Source organism: Aulonocara stuartgranti (assembly GCF_965226115.1).
Source record: "Aulonocara stuartgranti genome assembly, chromosome: 19".
NCBI lineage: Eukaryota > Metazoa > Chordata > Actinopteri > Cichliformes > Cichlidae > Aulonocara > Aulonocara stuartgranti.
In genome coordinates, this window is record NC_138955.1 from 29,228,080 (window position 1) to 29,251,892 (window position 23,813).

A 23,813-nucleotide genomic window follows, 5' to 3' on the forward strand; every position below is an offset into this window, starting at 1 on the left:
TGGAGGAAGACCTAAAGGGTACTAGCTGCTCTAACTCCATGTTTTTCTTCTATTACTTTGCACATGCTTGATAGCTGTTTTAGCTCCCTATCAGTTCCTTTAAGCCAACTCTTAGATATTTTACCCACCTGCTGAATAACAGTGTTCCACACCCACTAACATTATACAGATCCAAGAGAAAGGAGACTGTAACGCAGTCTGAGGTCTAAGCTTTAAATGAACAAGACTCACTTGTACATACACTTTGGCCATGTTTAATACAAACTCTGTCTCTTGCTCTATGGCAGCTGAGAGATGCTCCAGCCTCCCCATGCCCTTAATTGGATAAGTGGAAGAAAATGGGTAGGTGGATTCCAGCCCTTCTTACTCGCAAAGTGTTTTTACAACTGTGATTGCATTGAGGGGACAGTAAGTTGAGAAGGTCTGAAACTACTGTAGATATTACAAGTACGGCAGGTTGTTTCAATCATTACATGACCACTAAAATATACTTGGAAATATTTTTCCAGTTTTGCCACTAGGGGGAGGTGTTGCTCAAAAGATTGTTGCAGCGCATTGGCACTGAAAGTGAGACAAATAATTTAAAGGACCTGGTAGTAAACAAATGTTTATTTTCATATAGCCATATAGAAACAAAGAATAAATAGAAACAATGTATAGCAACAGAAACTTTACAAAAGAGAAATAATGTGATGCTTTTAATAATATTATTGGTAACTGCACTTCAAATGCAACAGATGTCCAATAAATATGTTCTATTATCTACAAAATCAACGTGTGTGCTGAAACTATGCAAGTCTGACCTAAAAAAGCCAGTTAGAGATGACAGACGATGCAATAATGTTTTAAGTTGAAACAAACAAAAAAAACCAAACAAAAAAAAACAGCAAAAACTAAAGTATGCAATCCATTTCTGAAAGCATTTTTCTTCCCTTCACTAAGTGATGGGAAAGACACAAAAAGGTTTTGGGCCAAAGGAAGCACCAAGGACCAGCTGCAGGCCAGTGTGCATCATTGGAAAGCACACACCTGTTAGTAACCATACCCCTGGTGATAGCCATCCTGATAACCGTGTTCGTATCCATGATGATGGTAACCATAGCCACCATATTCGTCTTCAGGGCAGCGCATGCCAAGGCACTGCTGGATGGCCATCTCCTGTCTGCGGAGCTGCATAGAGTCTACCAGGTCATAGATAATGGCCATGGACCACATGGGTGAGGGGTACCAGCACTTAACATTGCCGTCCTTCCCCACCAGCAGCATGGAGAAGTATTCTGGGCTGATTTGGAAGTAGTTTCTCATGTCCTTCACGAGGGTAGCTGAGAGCCCTTCACGCTCCACGGTAGCACTCCCTGGATGGACCAGAGGATCAGGTTAGGAACAACCTATTAAAGAGTGAATTTCACAATAGATGTAGCACATCGACATTTTCCTCTTCCTCTAAACTTATCACACTGAACTCAGATACCAAAAAAGTAGAGACCTTAGCTTTCAGAAAATATATCTGTTCACTATTTTGTATTAAAAATTCTTACCATTGATAGGATAGAGCTCCAAGACTCCGCCCATATCTGGCAACTCTGTGCCAACCAGCTTCAGAATGGCGATGTACCTCAGGCCTGTGTAACCATGGCAACCTTTTTTTGAAAAGACATCAGAATGAGGCAAACAATTTTTAGACAACAGCATGACTTCAAATGAGAACAGCAGTATGCTATCAAAGTTTACCTTGGACTATGACCCTGACTGACATGACCAGACAAAAGTGCAGTTTAAGAGCCTCAGCAAGCAGATTTACAGATGCTGGGAGGAAGTCATACTTGTTTTCTGCAAACAGAACAAAATGTGAAGACACGTACTGAGCAAGCTGCCAACACATCACTGTAATGCACGCCAGAAAAATTAACACTGTTTTTTAAATCTTTTTATCCAGATGTGGAAAAAAAAAGTTGTGTGCATGTGTTTACTGTCAGGTAATCACCGGCACTGGCAGACATTTTCAGAAGTAGGATGCGGCTGGTCCCCAGTGTTACAAAGCCTAGCCCGAGAGCAAGAATGTAGGCTGATGAGCCGGAGCACAGCCTGGGGCACAAGGGCACATGGCTGCGACTGGAAATGGATCCAGCCAAACCTGCTGGAATACATACAAACATGCACGCACACATGTTTATCAGACTTCCCCTTTACATTATGATTATTATACTGCCAAAGAATTTTTTAAAAGTGTTGTGTGTGTCTCAGAAAGGTTTTAAAAAGACAACATTCATTCATTCATTTGTTCATTTTCAGGCACAACAAATACCTATATTGAACATAAAATACACAAAACAAAAAACAAAAATTGCCTGAAAAAGGAGTGGGACGAAGAAAACTTATTAAATCCCACCCCTATACTCACTCATCAACAAAAAACAAACAAACAATAAACTTCCCGCAGCTACGCCCATCATTGCATACAGACCCATCAACAGCCCCGGGCACATACAAGCATCTAAGCGGCAGCTCGCAAACAACAATTAGAGCCTTCATAACTGAATACAGAATATATAAATTATAAATTGCATTACCACAGGTAACAGGCAGTAATAACTACAAGTAACAAACACACATACATATACATACATATATATATCTACACACACAAGTACATATATGTACATACATATGCACACTTTTTTATTTTTATTTTTTGGAATCCATACCAGCAATGGTAAGAGGACAGACATTACAGAGCACACTAAAACCCATCATTGAGTATACTGTGACCAGACCAACTGTTTGTAGAGAAATTTAAATCTATGAATATTTTTGCATTGTTTCAATTGTAAACTCAGACTGTTCCAGATTTTCACACCACATACAGACACACAAAAGCCTTTATGGGTTGTTCGAGTTCTGGGTAATTTGAATTCTCCAAAGCCTCTCACATTATAAACCTTTTCTTGAATTTCAAATCTAGTTTGTAAATTTGCCGGTAAAAGTTTAGTAAAAGCTTTATACAAAATTATGGATGTATTGTAATTAACCAGATCCTGGAATTTAAGTAACTTTGCCTGAAGAAAGAATTTGTGAGTATGATCTAGATAACCAGCCTTGTGAATAATACGCAGTGCTCGTTTCTGTACTGCGACTAATGGATTAGTTGTATTTTTATATGTATTTCCCCACACTTCCACACAATATGTAAGATATGGAAGAACCAGGGTACAGTACAGAGTACGAAGTGCATCTTTATCAAGGAATTGTTTCACTTTGTTCAAAACTGCGAGGCTTCTAGAAATTTTGGTTTTTATGTGTCTGACGTGGGGTTTCCATGAAATTTTATTATCAATTACGACTCCCAAAAATTTGTTTTCACTCACATTATCAATTGGTACACCTTCAATGATAATTGGTAATTCTATATTATATTTTAAATTACCAAAAAACATTGCTTTAGTTTTATTTATATTTAATGATAATTTATTTATGTCCATCCATTTTTTTTTTATTAATTTTAGCTCCCTGTTTACGGTCATTACAAGATCAGTATAATTATCGCTACTGAAAAATATGTTGGTGTCATCTGCGAACAGTATGAGTTTAAGTACTTGAGAAACATCAAAAATATCATTTATGTATACATTGAAAAGTTTTGACATTGACAGGATGTAAGTGTGAACTAAAACTTGCAGAAATAATGATCAAATACAAGACACTAAAAACAACACTGCGGGTTAATTTGGTTAAAAGAATATCATTCTAATTATGCTGTGTGAGCCGTTTCGAGATATGTGGTGGCTTTTCCATTAATGGCTCATCTGTGAAACAGCTTATGAGGAGAAACAACTCAGTATAATGCAATACAAAGATGACCGTGTCATTGAGACTATATACCCCTTATCTTGTATATCAATATTCAGTAAGATGACCTTTATATTCCAAGAAATCTATGTATCAGGCAAGCTTTCAGGTCAATTCTTTAAGTAATCCAAGAGTTTTATGTGGATGTTGGCTGTTTTTGTTTATTCTCTGTCAAACTATGACTCAATAAGCACTGTTGCAACAGGGCTCACAGGGATTTTCAGTCTGGTTATTGTGTCATTTGGCATACCATAACATTTTCTTCCAATTTCTCTTCCTTAAGAGTAATTTTTTGACAGCCACCCTCACACTGACACCATTTCTGATGTGGCTTCAGTAAGCAGTATATGGATCAACTGCAAGCCCAGATGCATCTCTCAGGTCCTGTGTCAGGTCTTTGCTGCATTTTTTCACCCTGATTTTTCACACTTCAAAAGCTTCAGGAGCTTTTTGCTCAGTGCAGCATCAGCACCACGGAAATACACGGATACATCCGTAGACTCGAGACAGAATTCACAATGCGTTTTTGGGACTTTCAGGTGTATGGACCAATGTTTTATTTTCTGATCAAACCAGAACACTTTAATGAGCAGCTAGATTTGTCTCGCATTATCTGGCTGAGTTAATGCCAGTTAACATCGAAGCAGCTGGAATCCATAGCTGTGCGTGTTCATGGAGCTGCATTTTCACCTGCTGGACATCACTACCTGACAAGTTTAACTTTCTTCAGAACATTGCAGGGGCCTTATTGCCAGTATTTGTCTCTACATATCTGTGTGAGCATGTGTATCTCTTTATTAACAAACATGCCATATTGGCCCAGTTTATTTTTCTTATCATTGTTGTGAGGAGACCATAAATAGCATTTGTATTTTCTGTTGTACAAGTTCATTTGCTGTTATGGATAAAAAGTGTCTTTTTTTGTTTCAAAATAGCTGATAACTATTCACTGATAGCTGCCAACATCTGAGAATAAATATAATTCTATAAAGTTGCTCTATATAGTGTGTAACTGTTAACATAGAGCATTATTAAATTTTTTGCTAATGCAATCATATGGCACATTGACTTCTGAGGAAATTTTAGACGGCACTCGTCATCAGAAAGGTTGCCTACCCCTAGCCTAGAGGAACTGACTCTTCATAAATGAATCGAGTAGGGATCGCTATCCCAGGATGGTCAGTCATACGATGCAAGATTCTCTCAAGCACAGCGCATCAACAGGACTGAACTGCCAGCCATGCAGGAGGAAGATGCAGCAGATCCTCTCTGATCACAGCCACCCCAGCCACAGACCGGCAGGTGGTTCAGGAACATTCAGGGATAGTTTCTACCCACAAGCTATCAGACTTCTGAACTGCAGACATTCGGCACACACTCACTACAACTACTGGACTCTACAAACTGTCACTATAAACCAATTTAAATCCTTACTGCACAAGTTTTTGCACAACTGTAAATTCCAAACAAATTCTCTTAATATTAATACTTTAGTATTTTGTTATTTATTATTATTATTAATAAATAAATTTTCTTCTTTAATATAACTGCTCACTTCTATATGTTCATGTAAAGCTGTGGCTACAATGTTTATCTGTACATGACAATAAAACATGAAACTTGAAATTTTACAGTAGTAAGTTTGATAAGATATATTATTTACCGTAGTGAGGGGCTTTGCTGGGTGAAAACCGTTTACGTCTGCTATATTTAACCTGAAATAAAAAGGAACATTAAGCAGATTTGTTTATCAAAAGCAAATGAAAGAATGTTTCACAATGAGGTGTACAATCACAGGAGGTAAACAATACTCACATTTGCACGCTTGGTTGAAGAGTGTATCTGCTTGAGCTCATGATTACTTTCAAGTTCACACTCTAGCAACTGCTTCACCACCTGTAGCTCAGTGAACAGTATCTGACAGTGTTTGCAACCAGGAGCAGGTGTCCTCGGGAGAGGACGTCCCCTCCTTTGCTTTGCTGCATAGTAAGGTGCACTGCTTGGGATTAAAACATCAGGAGATACCCCTGTTGAATGACAAGTAACCTTGCTGCTGGAGATAGAAGGCTGCATAATTGGGATGGTGTGGTCACTGAGAGTGTCACTGGCAGAGAGAGGCTGTAGGTTTGGTCTGGTAGAGTCACCCAGAGCCTCGCTGTCAGAGGGAGGAGCAGGCCGATGGTTCAATGTAGCATGGTCACTGTGAGCCTCGCTGTCAGAGGGAGGAGCAGGCCGATGGTTCAATGTAGCATGGTCACTGGGAGCCTCGCTGTCAGAGGGAGGAGCAGGCCAGTGGATCAGTGTAGCATGGTCACTGTGAGCCTTGCTGGAAGAGGCTATAGCAGAAGCAACCTTTGACCCTTCCTCCAGTGCCCTAAAGATGCCCTCCTCAATTACAGCATCATCCACTTCATCCATGTGTGAGACCATTTGTGGTGTGGGATTTGATGCCCTCAGAAGTGCCAGTTCTTTAGCAACGTGTCTGTCCTTGGCCTTTTGCATGTAAAGTTTAATCATAGGTGTCTGAAAAAATTGGTATTAGATGTGATTAGGGTTAAATTTAAACAGTTTTCTGTGTAACCATATATCAAAACTGTCAGTATTTTACTTATTTGGGCATCCTTCACGTTTTTATCTATGCACACAACATGCTTTCTAGAGCTCGAGGAACATTATATAAATACAGCATACGGACAAAGAAAGAACCACCGTATTCTTCTATAGAAACTGGAAGACTTTCATTTCACCAGAGTAACAAATATGTAAAATGCAAGGTCCTAAATGTAAGTCCCTTTAACATAAACATCTGATTCCAGAGATCAAGGGCTGCCTCACCAACACACAAAAACCACACAGAGACACCACAAAGTCAATAACATACCTGTAATTTGTGGACCTTTTCCAGGTGCTTGTCAAGCCGTTTAAGATGTTTTGACTGACATAAGCGGACTGGACAGTCCAGATTTGTAGAAAAGCTGTAAAAATAGTAAAAAAAAATGCTGAGTAGGATGAAATAGAAATTGGATGTGTAAGATAATTGTATCAAATAAATGCAGTGCTTAGAAAAAATGTGTAGGGACAGTAAATATAAATTTATCTTTCAGAATTTATTAAGACACTTACTGCCGATGAGAAAATTGGCTCAAAAGAGTCAGCTCAGTTTTATTTACAACCTGCTCTGTGACTCTTAGGTGCTGAACAATATCAGCATATACATGTCCACATATGGGACACTTGTGTCCATTTCTGACACAGTGATGCCTTTGAGACTTTGAGGCGACAGCAACCTGTTGCCGTTCCTCTGTCCTCTGCGGCAACTCACTGCTCACGAACGCCCCCTGTACACAAAAAGAAGATGCATACAACTACTAAAAAAGTTTTATTTTTTGTCTTACTCTTACTTAATATTTACAAATGCCAATGAAAATAAATTATCTGCAGTACTGTTAGTAATTCTGACTACTTTTGATTTGACCTTTATATTTCTTTGAATATATATACTGTCTTTGAATTCATCTTGTGTACGAAACCCACTACTACTCCTCCTCATGACCTCACTAAAAATGGACTGGAGCTAACTCACCTCTTCCTTAAACTCATCTTTTCTCAATTGTCTTTAAATTTATCTGGTGGAGGTTTCCCATCATCACTCATTTCTAATCTTCTTCTAAATCTTCTCTTTAATTAATTATTGCCACATTTAATTAATTATTTAATGGTGTATTTAATTAATTCATTATGGCAGTCCTGGTGTTCCATACATATGAGCTGACCATGTGACGTAGAAGAATACAAAGACATATTTTGTTGAATGCATTGAAACTGAGAACAAATTTTACCTTTTCCATGGCCACTTTGTGAATCATTTGTCCCAAATGTTCTGCTTCATCCTTTGAATCGTCTTTAGATTCATCCTGTGTGGGTCTGCTATCATGTGTCCCATCCTCTTCAGATGCTGCCACCATCTGTTTTAAGAGAAGACAACAATATGTTTGGCTCATTTTTGATATATAGATTGTGGAAGCAGTGAAACTGAGGATGAATTTCACATCTCTTTGTGGCATAGGACACCCAGTTTTGTTTTTCATGGCTACCTTAGGAATCCTTTTACGTTCTTGTTCTTCCTCCTCTTCTGAATAGCCTTCAGATTCATCCTGTGTGGGTTTCCAGTCATCTGTCCCATCATCGTCAGATGAGCTAACAGACTGCTTTTAGAGCAGAAAAATATATATTTTACTCATTTTTCATGGATGTTTGGAAACAAAACACTTACATCTTTAACTGCAGGAGAAGAAACCCTGCTGGATTTTTCCTGCCCACCTTAGGAACCCATTCCCTCGCTTCATCCTCCTCCTCCTCTTCTGGATTGTCTTCTTGTGTGAGTTTCCCCACATCTGTCCTATCATTTTTGTAAAAGATGACCATCTGATTTTAGAAAAGTAAAAGTAAAAAGGTAAAAGATTAGTAATCAGTGAAAACACTAAAAACAAGCACAAGAACATACATTACATACTTTTCTCTTGCGCAACTGGTATGTCACTTTTTGTAGATGCTCCACCCCCTTTTTCAAATCCTGTTTAGTTTCTCTTATTGTGGCTCCGGCACTACCGGCACCCTCACCCTGACCTGGGCTCACCATCTGTTTATGGTACAAATTAAATATGTTTTGTTCATGATGGAGTAAATGATTATATATGAAAGAAGTGCAACCAATCAAAACTCTTACCAAGGGAATCAGGGCACACATACCTTGTTACTGCTACACTGGAACAGCGTTCTGTCTAAAAGCTCCTCTGTTCCTGATGACTGCTGCTCTTCCTTTTCAGATCCTTCACTGTCCTCGTCCTGCACAGATCCTCTGTCCTCTCTCCTTTTCCTTTTATTTGCTGCATATGTTGCAATTGCATTGGTGGTCAGTGCTCGGCTCTGGAGTGTGTCCTCTGCAGGGTCCTCAGCTGTGCAAAGCAATATTACTAAATATGAATAAATGTAAGTGTATAGATAAATATATGACTTCACTTTAGCTTATTTAAATAACCTTGATAAAATCTTTTGGCTGTGATGGCATCATGGCACATAAATGTTGCCACTCTGTCGTAAGATTTACGTCCCAACTGTCGCTTGGCCTGAAAGAATAATGTTTTAAAAAGAAACCACATGAATAAAACCCATGACACTTCAACCTACTTCATTGTGTGTCAAAAAATAAAAATGAAAGGTTTTCTCACGTAAGTGCTACAGGAGGAACGTAGCATGTTGAAGGTGGGGGCAATCCCCAGATTCATCATCTCCCAGGCTGCCTTGAAAAATACCGGTAGTCTATGAAGAACACCTCCACTAGAACTGTGGAAAAAAGTCGGTGCCTCCGAACCGCCTTCAACATACTCTCTGATATGATTGTAACGCTGCAACCAGGTATACTCATTCTTGTACAGGGGGACAGCTGCTTGCCCATGATATCTTTGAGTTTTGTGCTGTTTAACCTAATACATGAAAATACATTTTTATTCAGCTGAATAAAAAAAAATGTTTATGTATACTTAGATTTATATAGTTTTAGTACATACACGGATGATGCGAGCACCCTGCTTAGTTTTTTCTGCCATTTCAACCTCCTCAGTAGTCATGTTGATGATCACTCCCTTTCGGTGACCAGTTATGGCAATAATATATCCGCCCAACAGTCCAAAAAACAATTTCAATATTGTTCTGCTCTGGGGTTGCTTCTCGAGGTCATCTGTAAAAACACAAAGAGAACACTACATGTATTAATATGCTATGCTAACACATACACTGCATTTACATGCCCAGTCCCTTGTGCAGATTATAGAGGAACTTTACAAGCACCATGTCTCAAGGACCATGCAAGCACCACAAAGTATCAAACAAATTTTCCAGACCAACCATACAAAAAACCCAGTTTCCAATTACAAAACCCTGTAATGTGTCTTAAGATAGAATATAGAAAGAGATAAAAGTCTCACGCCCCTTGCCGCCTCTACAAATAGATAACAAATGCAAACGTGTTTGAGTAGTAGAAATGGCTGTTATAATGGCTGAGTGTGTGTGTGTGTGCGCGTCTGTGCGTCCAAAATATAACTCTAAATATTGAATGTAAATCTGTTCCAGATACCATAACTTGTAACTTGTTTTACTGAGGGTTAGTCATGCTCAGTTTCTGGCATGTTGAAAATAAATGAAACAAAGGAAAAAAAATGTGTATGTTAACCAGTGTAATGAATCTGAGAATACAGGGAGTGCAGAATTATTAGGCAAGTTGTATTTTTGAGGAATAATTTTATTATTGAACAACAACCATGTTCTCAATGAACCCAAAAAAACTCATTAATATCAAAGCTGAATGTTTTTGGAAGTAGTTTTTAGTTTTAGCTATTTTAGGGGGATATCTGTGTGTGCAGGTGACTATTACTGTGCATAATTATTAGGCAACTTAACAAAAAACAAATATATACCCATTTCAATTATTTATTTTTACCAGTGAAACCAATATAACATCTCCACATTCGCAAATATACATTTCTGACCTTCAAAAACAAAATAAAAACAAATCAGCGACCAATATAGCCACCTTTCTTTGCAAGGACACTCAAAAGCCTGCCATCCATGGATTCTGTCAGTGTTTTGATCTGTTCACCATCAACATTGCGTGCAGCAGCAACCACAGCCTCCCAGACATTGTTCAGAGAGGTGTACTGTTTTCCCTCCTTGTAAATCTCACATTTGATGATGGACCACAGGTTCTCAATGGGGTTCAGATCAGGTGAACAAGGAGGCAATGTCATAAGTTTTTCTTCTTTTATACCCTTTCTTGCCAGCCACGCTGTGGAGTACTTGGACGCGTGTGATGGAGCATTGTCCTGCATGACAATCATGTTTTTCTTGAAGGATGCAGACTTCTTCCTGTACCACTGCTTGAAGAAGGTGTCTTCCAGAAACTGGCAGTAGGACTGGGAGTTGAGCTTGACTCCATCCTCAACCCGAAAAGGCCCCACAAGCTCATCTTTGATGATACCAGCCCAAACCAGTACTCCACCTCCACCTTGCTGGCGTCTGAGTCGGACTGGAGCTCTCTGCCCTTTACCAATCCAGCCACGGGCCCATCCATCTGGCCCATCAAGACTCACTCTCATGTCATCAGTCCATAAAACCTTAGAAAAATCAGTCTTGAGATATTTCTTGGCCCAGTCTTGACGTTTCAGCTTGTGTGTCTTGTTCAGTGGTGGTCGTCTTTCAGCCTTTCTTACCTTGGCCATGTCTCTGAGTATTGCACACCTTGTGCTTTTGGGCACTCCAGTGATGTTGCAGCTCTGAAATATGGCCAAACTGGTGGCAAGTGGCATCTTGGCAGCTGCACGCTTGACTTTTCTCAGTTCATGGGCAGTTACGTTGCGTCTTGGTTTTTCCACACGCTTCTTGCAACCCTGTTGACTATTTTGAATGAAACGCTTGATTGTTCGATGATCACGCTTCAGAAGCTTTGCAATTTTGAGACTGCTGCATCCCTCTGCAAGATATCTCACTATTTTTGACTTTTCTGAGCCTGTCAAGTCCTTCTTTTGACCCATTTTGCCAAAGGAAAGGACGTTGCCTAATAATTATGCACAGCTGATATAGGGTGTTGATGTCATTAGACCACACCCCTTCTCATTACAGAGATGCACATCACCTAATATGCTTAATTGGTAGTAGGCTTTCGAGCCTATACAGCTTGGAGTAAGACAACATGCATGAAGAGGATGATGTGGACAAAATACTCATTTGCCTAATAATTCTGCACTCCCTGTAGAATAACAGTGATTCTAATAACAGGCCTCACAGAGTGTCTGACCTTGGTGTGTGTGTGTTTCTGTGTGTTGTGTATAATGTGACACAGTGGAGCTAATAATCTCAAAGAATATCTGACAAACAAAATGTATGTTTTCATAAAATCATAAAATAACTAGAGAAATAAATGGTAATTAACTGAGTTTTAAAGCATTCGAATTGGAAAGGGATTAAGTTACAATGGATGTTCTTGTGAAAATGTCCTAAAGACAAATCTAACTGAAGTAGAATCACATAAACTGAATGAAACATGAAGGTATTTACATCCAGATGTGATTGAATATGAATTCTCTATGTTAAGAATAACAATGAAAATGTAATGAAGCATTCACAATTTTAAAAGCTACACATTGATAGATAAGGTGTGGGAAGATATGACGTCCAGTAGGAGAGGGGGAGAGGGGGGGGGGGGGGGGGGCTGAACAGGTGAAAAGGTGAGGTGAAGAAGAGATTTTGTGTTTTTCTTTTTTGTCTTCTGCAAGATGAGCAGCCCAAAAGATTGGATCGAAGAGGTTCAGTTGAAAACCTGTCCAACCTGTGAATTCATTCCTTTTTGTCTGCTCATTGTTGCTGTGTTAGGCGGTTAATTTAGAAGGATTTTGATTTACATCCTTCCTCCAACCTCTCCTCACCAAAGAAAAGAACACACTCAGCATTAGCTTAGAGCATCTTAGTTAGATAAGTAGAGTTTAAGTAATCTGATTATTGTTTTGTGATTATTTTATTTTCCTTATTCTCATTTAATTAAATTTCCTGCAATTAAAGTTTAAATTGTGGACACCTTTTTTAAACAATAAAAGTAAAAGTCTTATTCTTTGTAAGTGCAAATACCTCTTACACTTTATTCTAGCCACAATAATGAAAATAACCTTTACAATCATCCCAGAAATAACAAGATCAAAATGTGCAGGGCTCCATCTTAAACCAGAGCTGCACATATTTCACTGCAACGGTGATGTGTTTTAGCTCTGGCTTCATGTGCATTACATTGACCAAGCTGCACATTATTCTTCAATTTAAAATGGACATTAGACAGAAAAGACATAAGCTCAGTTTCAGTGTGTGGGGTCACTGTGATGTAAAGATCTGTAGGGGCTTTGTCTTAACCCAGATCTGAAGTCTGTATAATCACTCTTAAGTAAAATGAACATTCAGTGTCATTGTGATCATTGCAGTGATCCATACCCAGTGCGGCAGCAATCTTCTGGGGAGCCTCATCAATGAACAAAGCATGTTTTTCTGCTTTGACAAGTCTTTCTAAAAAAAGAATTTAAGCACAATCCCTTAGACACTTTATTATTAACATCATGTCATTAAAGTAGGTAGAGGTATAGATGTGTATTATATACGTACTAGACTTAGATCTCCGCACATTCAGCTGGTGCACGACTACTTCACGGCCAACATCTCTGTTACGTGCCCTCAGTTCGACCAAAAGGGCGTTGAACCTTTTTTTTCCAAGTCTGACTTGTGGTGGTGACATGTTTAATATATATTTCATGAAAGCAATAGCATCCATGAGATAAGCTCTCTGAGTTGTTGGTTTAAACCCTTTTGCTTGCAGGTGTGCTAGAAAACTCCAAAGTCAAAAATACAAATTAGTTCATGTGTTAAACTGTATATGCACACATGTATATAGAAACTAATAATCCTTCAAATTTAACACTTACTCACGGACTTTTCCATGGTTCCTCAGAAACAGAAGGTCAACGTTTGGAATCGCTGGGTCTGCCATGAATTCCAGAAAATGGATGACATGGGTGGCTCGCTGCTTTGCATTGTCACGTATTTTTCTGCTAGGGTTCACACCTTCTGCATGGGCCCTAAATTCTTCCACCAGTCTTACTGATGAGGCAAGAACACAAATCATATCAGTACATTTGTATTGGTTAACTGATGGCACGACCATAGCTGGACTGGCCATTGGGCATTTGCTCGGTGGGCCGATGATTTTTTTGTTTTTGTTTGGTAATGGTATAAACAATGAAAGGTGGTGGATTGGCCAGATGCTGGCCGGTGGTGGCTATGGCGGAGCTTCCCCAGATTCAGTAACATTAACAAGTGGTGGAGGCCAGCAGGTGGATGAGGGAAAGGGTAGGCAAGAGGAGAGACCCGAGGTGGCCGCTGGTCCGAGTGTCAGGTGAACTGAACTCCAGGTAAGAAGTTATGACCTGCAGTCTGTCTGGGTCAGATATGAACCAATTTTATGTGGAGTTTATTTTCATTGTGCTGACTTTTTACAGTCAGTTACAATAACTCGTACTCCGTACTAGCTAGCACGACGGAGTTTCTATACAGCTAGGTGGGTGCTATGACGTTACTGACAGTGAACTTTATTTTATTCATAAGGTTAGTTAGTAGAGTTGGCAATCGTCCCGTAAAAAACAGAATCGTCTCGTATTGAGAGAAGATATTACGTGTTTCGTATTGAGCTGAAAAGGAAAACAGTTTGTCCCGGACTTCAGCTAGAATGGAAAAAGACACAAAGCTGGAGTTATTCTGTCGTTACGCTGCACAGCTGCCTCTTCTTCTCTCATTCTCTCCCCCTTCCTCTCTTGTTGCTACTTCAATCATGAAACTGATCAATGATCAGTTGATCAGCTTTTCTCTCGTTTGTTTATCACTCACTTTGCGCCAGAAAGAGGAAACCAGCAGATGTCGCGCTAAACAACAGCAGCTCGAGCCGATTTTTTGTCCCAGTCCAGCCCTGGGCACAACACGCAGTGAATTAATCTGAGAAGGTGCATTAAAAAATAAATGGCCGGGCCAGAGGTGCACATCAAAAAATTAGCTCGCATAGACACATTAGTTGTGCCGCTTCTTAATGACGGTATCTTAGCTAACAACTCAACTACCAGATTCAACTTGTAATTGGCTAAAAATAACGTCCCTACCGGTGAGAGGGACGTTGTTAAGCTTTCCACATTCCGACACTTCAAAAGCTTCAGGAGCTTTTTGCTCAGCGCAGCATCAGCACCACGGAAATACACAGATACATCCGTAGACTCGAGACAGAATTCACAATGCGTTTTTGGGACTTTCAGGTGTATGGACCAATGTTTTATTTTCTGATCAAACCAGAACACTTTAATGAGCAGCTAGATTTGTCTCGCATTATCTGGCTGAGTTAATGCCAGTTAACATCGAAGCAGCTGGAATCCATAGCTGTGCGTGTTCATGGAGCTGCATTTTCACCTGCTGGACATCACTACCTGACAAGTTTAACTTTCTTCAGAACATTGCAGGGGCCTTATTGCCAGTATTTGTCTCTACATATCTGTGTGAGCATGTGTATCTCTTTATTAACAAACATGCCATATTGGCCCAGTTTATTTTTCTTATCATTGTTGTGAGGAGACCATAAATAGCATTTGTATTTTCTGTTGTACAGTTCATTTGCTGTTATGGATAAAAAGTGTCTTTTTTTGTTTCAAAATAGCTGATAACTATTCACTGATAGCTGCCAACATCTGAGAATAAATATAATTCTATAAAGTTGCTCTATATAGTGTGTAACTGTTAACATAGAGCATTATTAAATTTTTTGCTAATGCAATCATATGGCACATTGACTTCTGAGGAAATTTTAGACGGCACTTGTCATCAGAAAGGTTGCCTACCCCTAGCCTAGAGGAACTGACTCTTCATAAATGAACCGAGTAGGGATCGCTATCCCAGGATGGTCAGTCATACGATGCAAGATTCTCTCAAGTACAGCGCATCAACAGGACTGAACTGCCAGCCATGCAGGAGGAAGATGCAGCAGATCCTCTCTGATCACAGCCACCCCAGCCACAGACCGGCAGGTGGTTCAGGAACATTCAGGGATAGTTTCTACTAGGGCTGGGCGATATGACCCAAAATTCATATCTCGATATTTTTTAGCTGGATGGCGATATAAGATATATATCTCGATATATTTTTTTTAAAGCCATAAAGTAAGAACAAAAAGAGAGTTCTTAGTCAAAGCTGTGTCCCAGATGTCACACAGGCACTTTTATTAACATAGAGCAGATGTACATAAAATTTACTCAAAAATAAATTATGAGCATTTATTAAATAATAATGCTCCATAAATAAAAGAAAACAATGTTGTTTTTGTGCATAACAAAAAGCTCACAATTGTGCAGTCAAAATGTAAACTAAAAGACGCTGAGCACAATAACAAAGACAGATTTCACAGCTGCTCTGTTCCCAACTTGTACTGCGTGACTGACAACCTGGAGTTTGAAATCCGCTTCGCAACCGCGTCTCTTAACAGGTGCCATTTATAGTCCTTATACACAGTAGGGTAATATTACGTTGAAGTACAGTACGTATCACTCCGCGAGGCTCAGCCGTAATGCTCCGACAATCCATCAAGCGGTGCAGCTCCGTAGCTTACTAAAGTCGTACTAAAACATTTTTTGACAGATTGCTGAGCGCTGTGTACCACATAAAATCGGTTCGCAGCCATCAAGCACAACCAGAATTCATACATAAGGCGCGCTGTCAACTTTTGAGAAAATGAAAGGATTTTAGTCCGTGCAGCCCCTCTGGGCTGCATGGCGTTAGCGTGGTTAGCTCGTTAGCGTGGTTAGCTAGCTAACACGTTGACGCCGTCCAGCCCCACGCACGGGGCGATGCGCAGTAACTCGTTAACGGAGATTTGCCGTGTCCATCTTGTCGCTTCCTGCAGGTGAAGCGATGGGGGACGAGGAGTTGTGTTCAGTGAAGGAGAGGCGAGGCCGAGTAACATTGCGTAAAGACGAAAGTGGACGAAAGAGAGGCAAACCTGCGGCTCCACAAGTATAATTATAACGTAACATAGACTATATCGATATAAAGGATATTGTCACATCTTATATCTTGTATAAAAATATATCGATATTTTTTAAAAACTCGATATATCGCCCAGCTCTAGTTTCTACCCACAAGCTATCAGACTTCTGAACTGCAGACATTCGGCACACACCATTACACACTCACTACAACTACTGGACTCTACAAACTGTCACTATAAACCAATTTAAATCCTTACTGCATAAGTTTTTGCACAACTGTAAATGAGAAACTGTAAATTCCAAACAAATTCTCTTAATATTAATACTTTAGTATTTTGTTATTTATTATTTATTATTATTATTAATAAAAAAATTTTCTTCTTTAATATAACTGCTCACTTCTATATGTTCATGTAAAGCGGTGGCTACAATGTTTATCTGTACATGACAATAAAACATGAAACTTGAAATTTTACAGTAGTAAGTTTGATAAGATATATTATTTACCGTAGTGAGGGGCTTTGCTGGGTGAAAACCGTTTACGTCTGCTATATTTAACCTGAAATAAAAAGGGTCATTAAGCAGATTTGTTTATCAAAAGCAAATGAAAGAATGTTTCACAATGAGGTGTACAATCACAGGAGGTAAACAATACTCACATTTGCACGCTTGGTTGAAGAGTGTATCTGCTTGAGCTCATGATTACTTTCAAGTTCACACTCTAGCAACTGCTTCACCACCTGTAGCTCAGTGAACAGTATCTGACAGTGTTTGCAACCAGGAGCAGGTGTCCTCGGGAGAGGACGTCCCCTCCTTTGCTTTGCTGCATAGTAAGGTGCACTGCTTGGGATTAAAACATCAGGAGATACCCCTGTTGAATGACAAGTAACCTTGCTGCTGGAGATAGAAGGCTGCATAATTGGGATGGTGTGGTCACTGAGAGTGTCACTGGCAGAGAGAGGCTGTAGGTTTGGTCTGGTAGAGTCACCCAGAGCCTCGCTGTCAGAGGGAGGAGCAGGCCGATGGTTCAATGTAGCATGGTCACTGTGAGCCTCGCTGTCAGAGTCAACGGAATCGTCTCGAGCAGGCCGGTGGATCAGTGTACTATGGTCACTGTGAGCCTCGCTGTCAGAGGGAGGAGCAGGCCGATGGTTCAGTGTATCATGGTCACTGGGAGCCTCGCTGTCAGAGGGAGGAGCAGGCCGATGGTTCAATGTAGCATGGTCACTGTGAGCCTCGCTGTCAGAGGGAGGAGCAGGCCGATGGTTCAATGTAGCATGGTCACTGGGAGCCTCGCTGTCAGAGGGAGGAGCAGGCCAGTGGATCAGTGTAGCATGGTCACTGTGAGCCTTGCTGGAAGAGGCTATAGCAGAAGCAACCTTTGACCCTTCCTCCAGTGCCCTAAAGATGCCCTCCTCAATTACAGCATCATCCACTTCATCCATGTGTGAGACCATTTGTGGTGTGGGATTTGATGCCCTCAGAAGTGCCAGTTCTTTAGCAATGTGTCTGTCCTTGGCCTTTTGCATGTAAAGTTTAATCATAGGTTTCTGAAAAAGTTAGTATTACATGTGATTAGGGTTAAATTTAAACAGTTTTCTGTGTAACCGTTAGGGGTGCAACGATACTCGTATCAATATTGAACCGTTCGATACAGTGCTTTCGGTTCGGTACGCATATGTATCGAACAATACAAAATTTTTAATTTATTTTATCAACTTTCCTTCTGACGATGCTGTCTGTGTTGAGCGCTCAGTGGATCTGCGCTCGACAGTGCAGCCTAGGTGGAGTAGTCGATTGCAGATTCACTGAGCGCAGGGCAAGCTAGCCAGACAGAAGTTAAGCTCTCCTTGCAACATGGCAAATTGAACCTCCCCCACCCTCATTCAGATCTGGCGTTTGGAACTCTTTTGGTTTTCATGTGACGTATGACCCTGAAGGTAAGCGCGTCACGGACTAAAGTAAAACAGTATGTTGGATGTGCCACACAATGCTCAATTACATGGGGTGGGAACTAGTGTGTTAGCGCAGTTAGCTCGTTAACGTGTTGGCCGTCCAGCCCCAGGCACGGGGCGATCCGCGGTAGCTCGTTAACGGAGATTTGCCGTGTTGTGGCGTTAAGGTCATTTCAACGAGATTAACGCTGACAGCACTAGTGGGAACTCAACAAATATGACTGCACATTTACTCCGACATCATCCTAGTGCAAAAGACAAGTGGAAGCAGACAAAAACAGCAAGCATGCATGCTACAAACTTTACCCGAGTCATTTAGACAGCCGTTAGCACATGATTCTTCTTATGGGGACCTGATATGTTTAATATGCTGCTGAGAATATAGCCCAGAAGAAGCATATTGTATAGCTTTTATTTTGGAAAGAGACATTTCTCTGTAATAAACTCTCTTTTCCAAAGATGAGTGATTCCTCAATCAGATACAGGGCTCACAAAATCGCTAGCCCGACGTCCCGGGGCTAGCGATTTTTCCAGTCGGGCTACCAAAATCTATCTCTGCCCTGCCCGACGGGCTATCGTAGGAAGGAAAAATATATGTCAATGCTTTTGCATTCTTTCGGAAATGTAGCTGGGTAAGTATGTCATTGGCATCGGTGAGCCACTGTCAATATGTGACATATTGAAATCGCGTTTGAATTTGCCCTTGTTTTTTGCTTTCACTTTGCAATCGCACGAACTGTGTATAGAGAGCGACAGCACTGATTGGTGAGTGACGATAATTTGCGCACCAATTCCTCTGACATCGTCTTATCAATCGTTAGCTTACTATGCAAACATGACAAGTGAAATCTCCCGCAGCAAGCTTAAACATGTGAGAGGTTGATCGCGCAGAGAATCGCTGAGCGTTATGTGTGTGTGTGTGTGTGTGTGTGTGTGTGCGCGTGTGTAAAAGCAGCAGGATATATTTTTAGTTCTGCTGAGCCAAATAAGACAGGTCAGGGTGAAGAAGTGACAGCCAAAGAAAAGCTTACCACAAAACGGAAAAGTTATGACAAATCAGACTATAAGGCAAAAAGAAAGTGCAGCTTTATGGTTTCATGGACAAAATAATTTCTGTGGCTGCGATATGATGAGCTAAATAACCAGGGCTACACATAAGTGGTCCGCAGGTGCGCATTCGCTGTCAAAATAAGAAACGCGCACAAGAAAAGAAGTTAATATTATATAATTATACAATATTATACTTTAATGTATAATATTGTAAAGGAAACAAAACAGGAAACAAAACATAAATCAAAAATTGCTCTCTTTTTTATTCGGGCTACTTAAATTTTGTTTTGGGCTACCAAAAACTGAAGAGTCCCTGCCCAAAGGGCTACCAGGGATTTTGAAATTTTGCGAGCCCTGAGATATATTTTTTTTATTACTTTTTTGTTTCAGCAACATAAAATCTAAAAACTGTAAAACTTTATAATTTTAATAAATGACAAATTAAAAAGGCATGAACATTTTTTTGTATCGAAAAAATATCAAACCGTGACACCAAAGTATCGAACCGAACCGTGAATTTTGTGTATCGTTGCACCCCTAGTAACCGTATATCAAAACTGTCAGTATTTTACTTATTTGGGCATCCTTCATGTTTTTATCTATGCACACAACATGCTTTCTAGAGCTCGAGGAACATTATATAAATGCAGCATACGGACAAAGAAAGAACCACCGTATTCTTCTATGGAAACTGGAAGACTTTCATTTCACCAGAGTAACAAATATGTAAAATGCAAGGTGCTAAATGTAAGTCCCTTTAACATAAACATCTGATTCCAGAGATCAAGGGCTGCCTCACCAACACACAAAAACCACACAGAGACACCACAAAGTCAATAACATACCTGTAATTTGTGGACCTTTTCCAGGTGCTTGTCAAGCCGATTAAGATGTTTTGACTGACATAAGCGGACTGGACAGTCCAGATTTGTAGAAAAGCTGTAAAAATAGTAAAAAAAAAAATGCTGAGTAGGATGAAATAGAAATTGGATGTGTAAGATAATTGTATCAAATAAATGCAGTGCTTAGAAAAAATGTGTAGGGACAGTAAATATAAATTTATCTTTCAGAATTTATTAAGACACTTACTGCCGATGAGAAAATTGGCTCAAAAGAGTCAGCTCAGTTTTATTTACAACCTGCTCTGTGACTCTTAGGTGCTGAACAATATCAGCATATACATGTCCACATATGGGACACTTGTGTCCATTTCTGACATAGTGATGCCTTTGAGACTTTGAGGCGACAGCAACCTGTTGCCGTTCCTCTGTCCTCTGTGGCAACTCACTGCTCACGAACGCCCCCTGTACACAAAAAGAAGACGCATGCAACTACTAAAAAAGTTTTATTTTTTGTCTTACTCTTACTTAATATTTACAAATGCCAATGAAAATAAATTATCTGCAGTACTGTTAGTAATTCTGACTACTTTTGATTTGACCTTTATATTTCTTTGAATATATATACTGTCTTTGAATTCATCTTGTGTACGAAACCCACTACCACCACTCCTCATGACCTCACTAAAAATGGACTGGAGCTAACTCACCTCTTCCTTAAACTCATCTTTTCTCAATTGTCTTTAAATTTATCTGGTGGAGGTTTCCCATCATCACTCATTTCTAATCTTCTTCTAAATCTTCTCTTTAATTAATTATTGCCACATTTAATTAATTATTTAATGGTGTATTTAATTAATTCATTATGGCAGTCCTGGTGTTCCATACATATGAGCTGACCATGTGACGTAGAAGAATACAAAGACATATTTTGTTGAATGCATTGAAACTGAGAACAAATTTTACCTTTTCCATGGCCACTTTGTGAATCATTTGACCCAAATGTTCTGCTTCATCTTTTGAATCATCCTGTGTGGGTCTGTTATCATGTGTCCCATCCTCTTCAGATGCTGCCACCATCTGTTTTAAGAGAAGACAACAATATGTTTGGCTCATTTTTGATATATAGATTGTGGAAGCAGTGAAACTGAGGATGAATTTCACATCTCTTTGTGGCATAGGACACCCAGTTTTGTTTTTCATGGCTACCTTAGGAATCCTTTTACGTTCTTGTTCTTCCTCCTCTTCTGAATAGCCTTCAGATTCATCCCGTGTGGGTTTCCAGTCATCTGTCCCATCATCTTCAGATGAGCTCACAGACTGTTATTAGAGCAGAAAAATATATATTTTGCTCATTTTCCATGGATGTGTGAAAACAACATATTTACATCGTTAACTACAGGAGAAGAAACTTAGCTGGATTTTTCTTGCCCACCTTAGGAACCCATTCTCTTGCTTCACTCTCCTCCACACCTGTCCTATCGCTTTTAGAAAAGATCACCATCTGTTTTTAGAAAAGTAACAAAACAAAACATAGAAAATAAAATAATTTCCAACAGTGCATTTTGAGATCTAAGCATCCCAGAAACTGCACAGACATATGTCAGACATAACTTAAAACCACCAGTATAGGTTCATCAAGGCCCTGAGGGGAAAAACTACGTTTCCCACAAAATATTATGTTACTTCCGGTTTTGGCAGGTAATGGCAGACATGCATCCTTTTTTTTTTTTTTTTAATTTTGTTTTTAAAATTTTGGTCGCCAACGGAGAGTGTTTGGTAGCGCTGTCCTCAGAAAACACCGTTTGTACTGTTTCGAATCATAACTCTGGTTTTACGTGGCCTATTAACACAATTAAGAGAATATCATTTGAAGTCCGCACTTTCAACACAAGTTGAAATGGAGACTGGGGCTGTGTCCCAATTCAGAGACCGCACGCTTGAAGTATGCATTTTGAGTGCGATTACGTCACCGCCACGTGACGACTGTCCCAACTCGAAGTGTACTTCAAATGCGCCGTCGATTTCCCCAAATATCAAGCGTGGTCCGGTGCACGCTTCGTGGTCCCATATATCCCACAATTCATAGCGCGGCGGTGGGTGTGGATAATTTTGCTGCAAAATCCACATAAAATGTAATAAATAAATCATATAATACAAAAATCAACTATTCACATTTCAACTTTTAACTATTTAAATTTTCAGCTTTTTCCTTTTACAAATTTAAAGTGAAAACAACACAAAACACTGCAAACCACAACACAATTAAATATAAATTATAATATGAAAACAAAAAGAACATGTATATTCTCTGTCATATGGGCCCGCATGAATAAACTTTCTGAATCCTTTATCATCTGCAACCGAAAATAGTTGTGGATGATTACTATACCTTTCTATCCCTGGCTCTCTTTCTCTCTCTCTCCCTCTGGCTGTTCCTGTGCTACTGAGAGTAACTACCGCCCCTCCCCCCCTCTGCCCACGTGCAGAGTGAAGCGGAAAAAACGTGCGAGAGAGAGAGAGAGTGAGAGAAAGAAAAAGAAAAAAAACCCACGTGACGGCTCGCGATAAGGAGCCGGCTCGCGTCGTTCACGTCAAAGAGACGGCTCTAAGAGCCATTTCGTTCGCGAACGACCCATCACTAACACACACACACAACAGCAGCCCCTCTCGCTCGGTTTTTGCATTTGCGCTCGCTAACAACGTGTTGCTGGCGCTCTCAACATTTCTGCCCGTGCGCGCTCAACTCTTTCTCTACACCGTTATATTTGTGCCACAAAAACAGCCAGACAGGACAGGGTTAAAAAAAAAAAAAACCCAACCAAAAACAAGCAAACGAAAAAAACCCGACAAGGTACCTGTTTGTACTCATGTAACTTTTGAAAGTTAGCTTCATACCTGAGAGCTGGTACCTTCAAACTCTTTCTTCTTTCTTTCTTTCTGACAGTCGTATTGGCGGTTGGCAAACAATTGAAAGGTGCATTTACCTTCAAATTCATCATCCATGGTGCTTCGAAACTCTCACTAGAACAATCCGCTGCTGTACTCATGATCACATGACATAGATGATTCTGATTGGCTGCTCAAATGCTCATTAGGGGCGGAACATTTTTATAACATTAGTTACCATAGGGCATTGGAGCGTGATGTCACGGGGGTGGGCGTGGAAAGGATTTTGGCCTGATGCGCCATTTTCGGGGTCAAAATAGGTCAAAATATATGGCCTTATTTTTGTGCCACTATTCTGAGCGCACGCAAAAAAAAATTTGAGCGCACGTAAAAAAAGTTTGCAGGTGCAAATGATGTATTTTGAGGAGAAATTTATTTTGAGCGAACAAAACTCATTCCTGCATGCAAAAAATGTATTTCAGTGTTTGCTATTATCCATACACACACACACACACACACAATGGCAGCCCCTCTCGCTCAGTTTTTGCATTTGCGCTCGCTCGCAATGTGTCGCTCGTGCTCTCAACATTTCTGCCCATGCGTGCTCAACTCTTTCTCTCTTTCTC

The 23,813-nt window shown here is 40.0% G+C and overlaps 1 protein-coding gene across 2 annotated transcripts; it reads right to left on the reverse strand.

Annotated features, from left to right (window-relative positions):
* Nucleotides 1–230: 230 nt before the first annotated feature.
* Nucleotides 231–23,333, reverse strand: LOC309696201 (uncharacterized protein). 2 transcript variants are annotated; one of them, XM_082517362.1, is made up of 26 exons: nt 23,197–23,333; nt 21,734–21,802; nt 21,508–21,618; nt 20,549–20,763; nt 20,305–20,398; nt 17,114–18,004; nt 16,962–17,013; nt 13,362–13,536; nt 13,045–13,268; nt 12,877–12,948; nt 9,414–9,583; nt 9,075–9,329; nt 8,885–8,972; nt 8,596–8,801; nt 8,360–8,485; nt 8,167–8,271; nt 7,941–8,054; nt 7,686–7,811; nt 6,970–7,184; nt 6,728–6,821; nt 5,662–6,369; nt 5,510–5,561; nt 1,985–2,137; nt 1,732–1,830; nt 1,539–1,640; nt 231–1,355 (listed from the first exon to the last, which is right to left on the reverse strand). In XM_082517362.1, the coding sequence occupies exons 1-26, from the start codon at nt 23,302–23,304 to the stop codon at nt 1,033–1,035; spliced, it is 4,947 nt and encodes a 1,648-aa protein (XP_082373488.1). In that variant the 5' UTR covers nt 23,305–23,333; the 3' UTR covers nt 231–1,032. The 2 variants fall into 2 exon arrangements, with proteins under 2 accessions (XP_082373488.1, XP_082373489.1); XM_082517363.1 differs by lacking the exons at nt 21,508–21,618; nt 21,734–21,802; nt 23,197–23,333 and adding an exon at nt 21,265–21,368.
* Between the last annotated feature and the right edge of the window lie 480 nt (nt 23,334–23,813).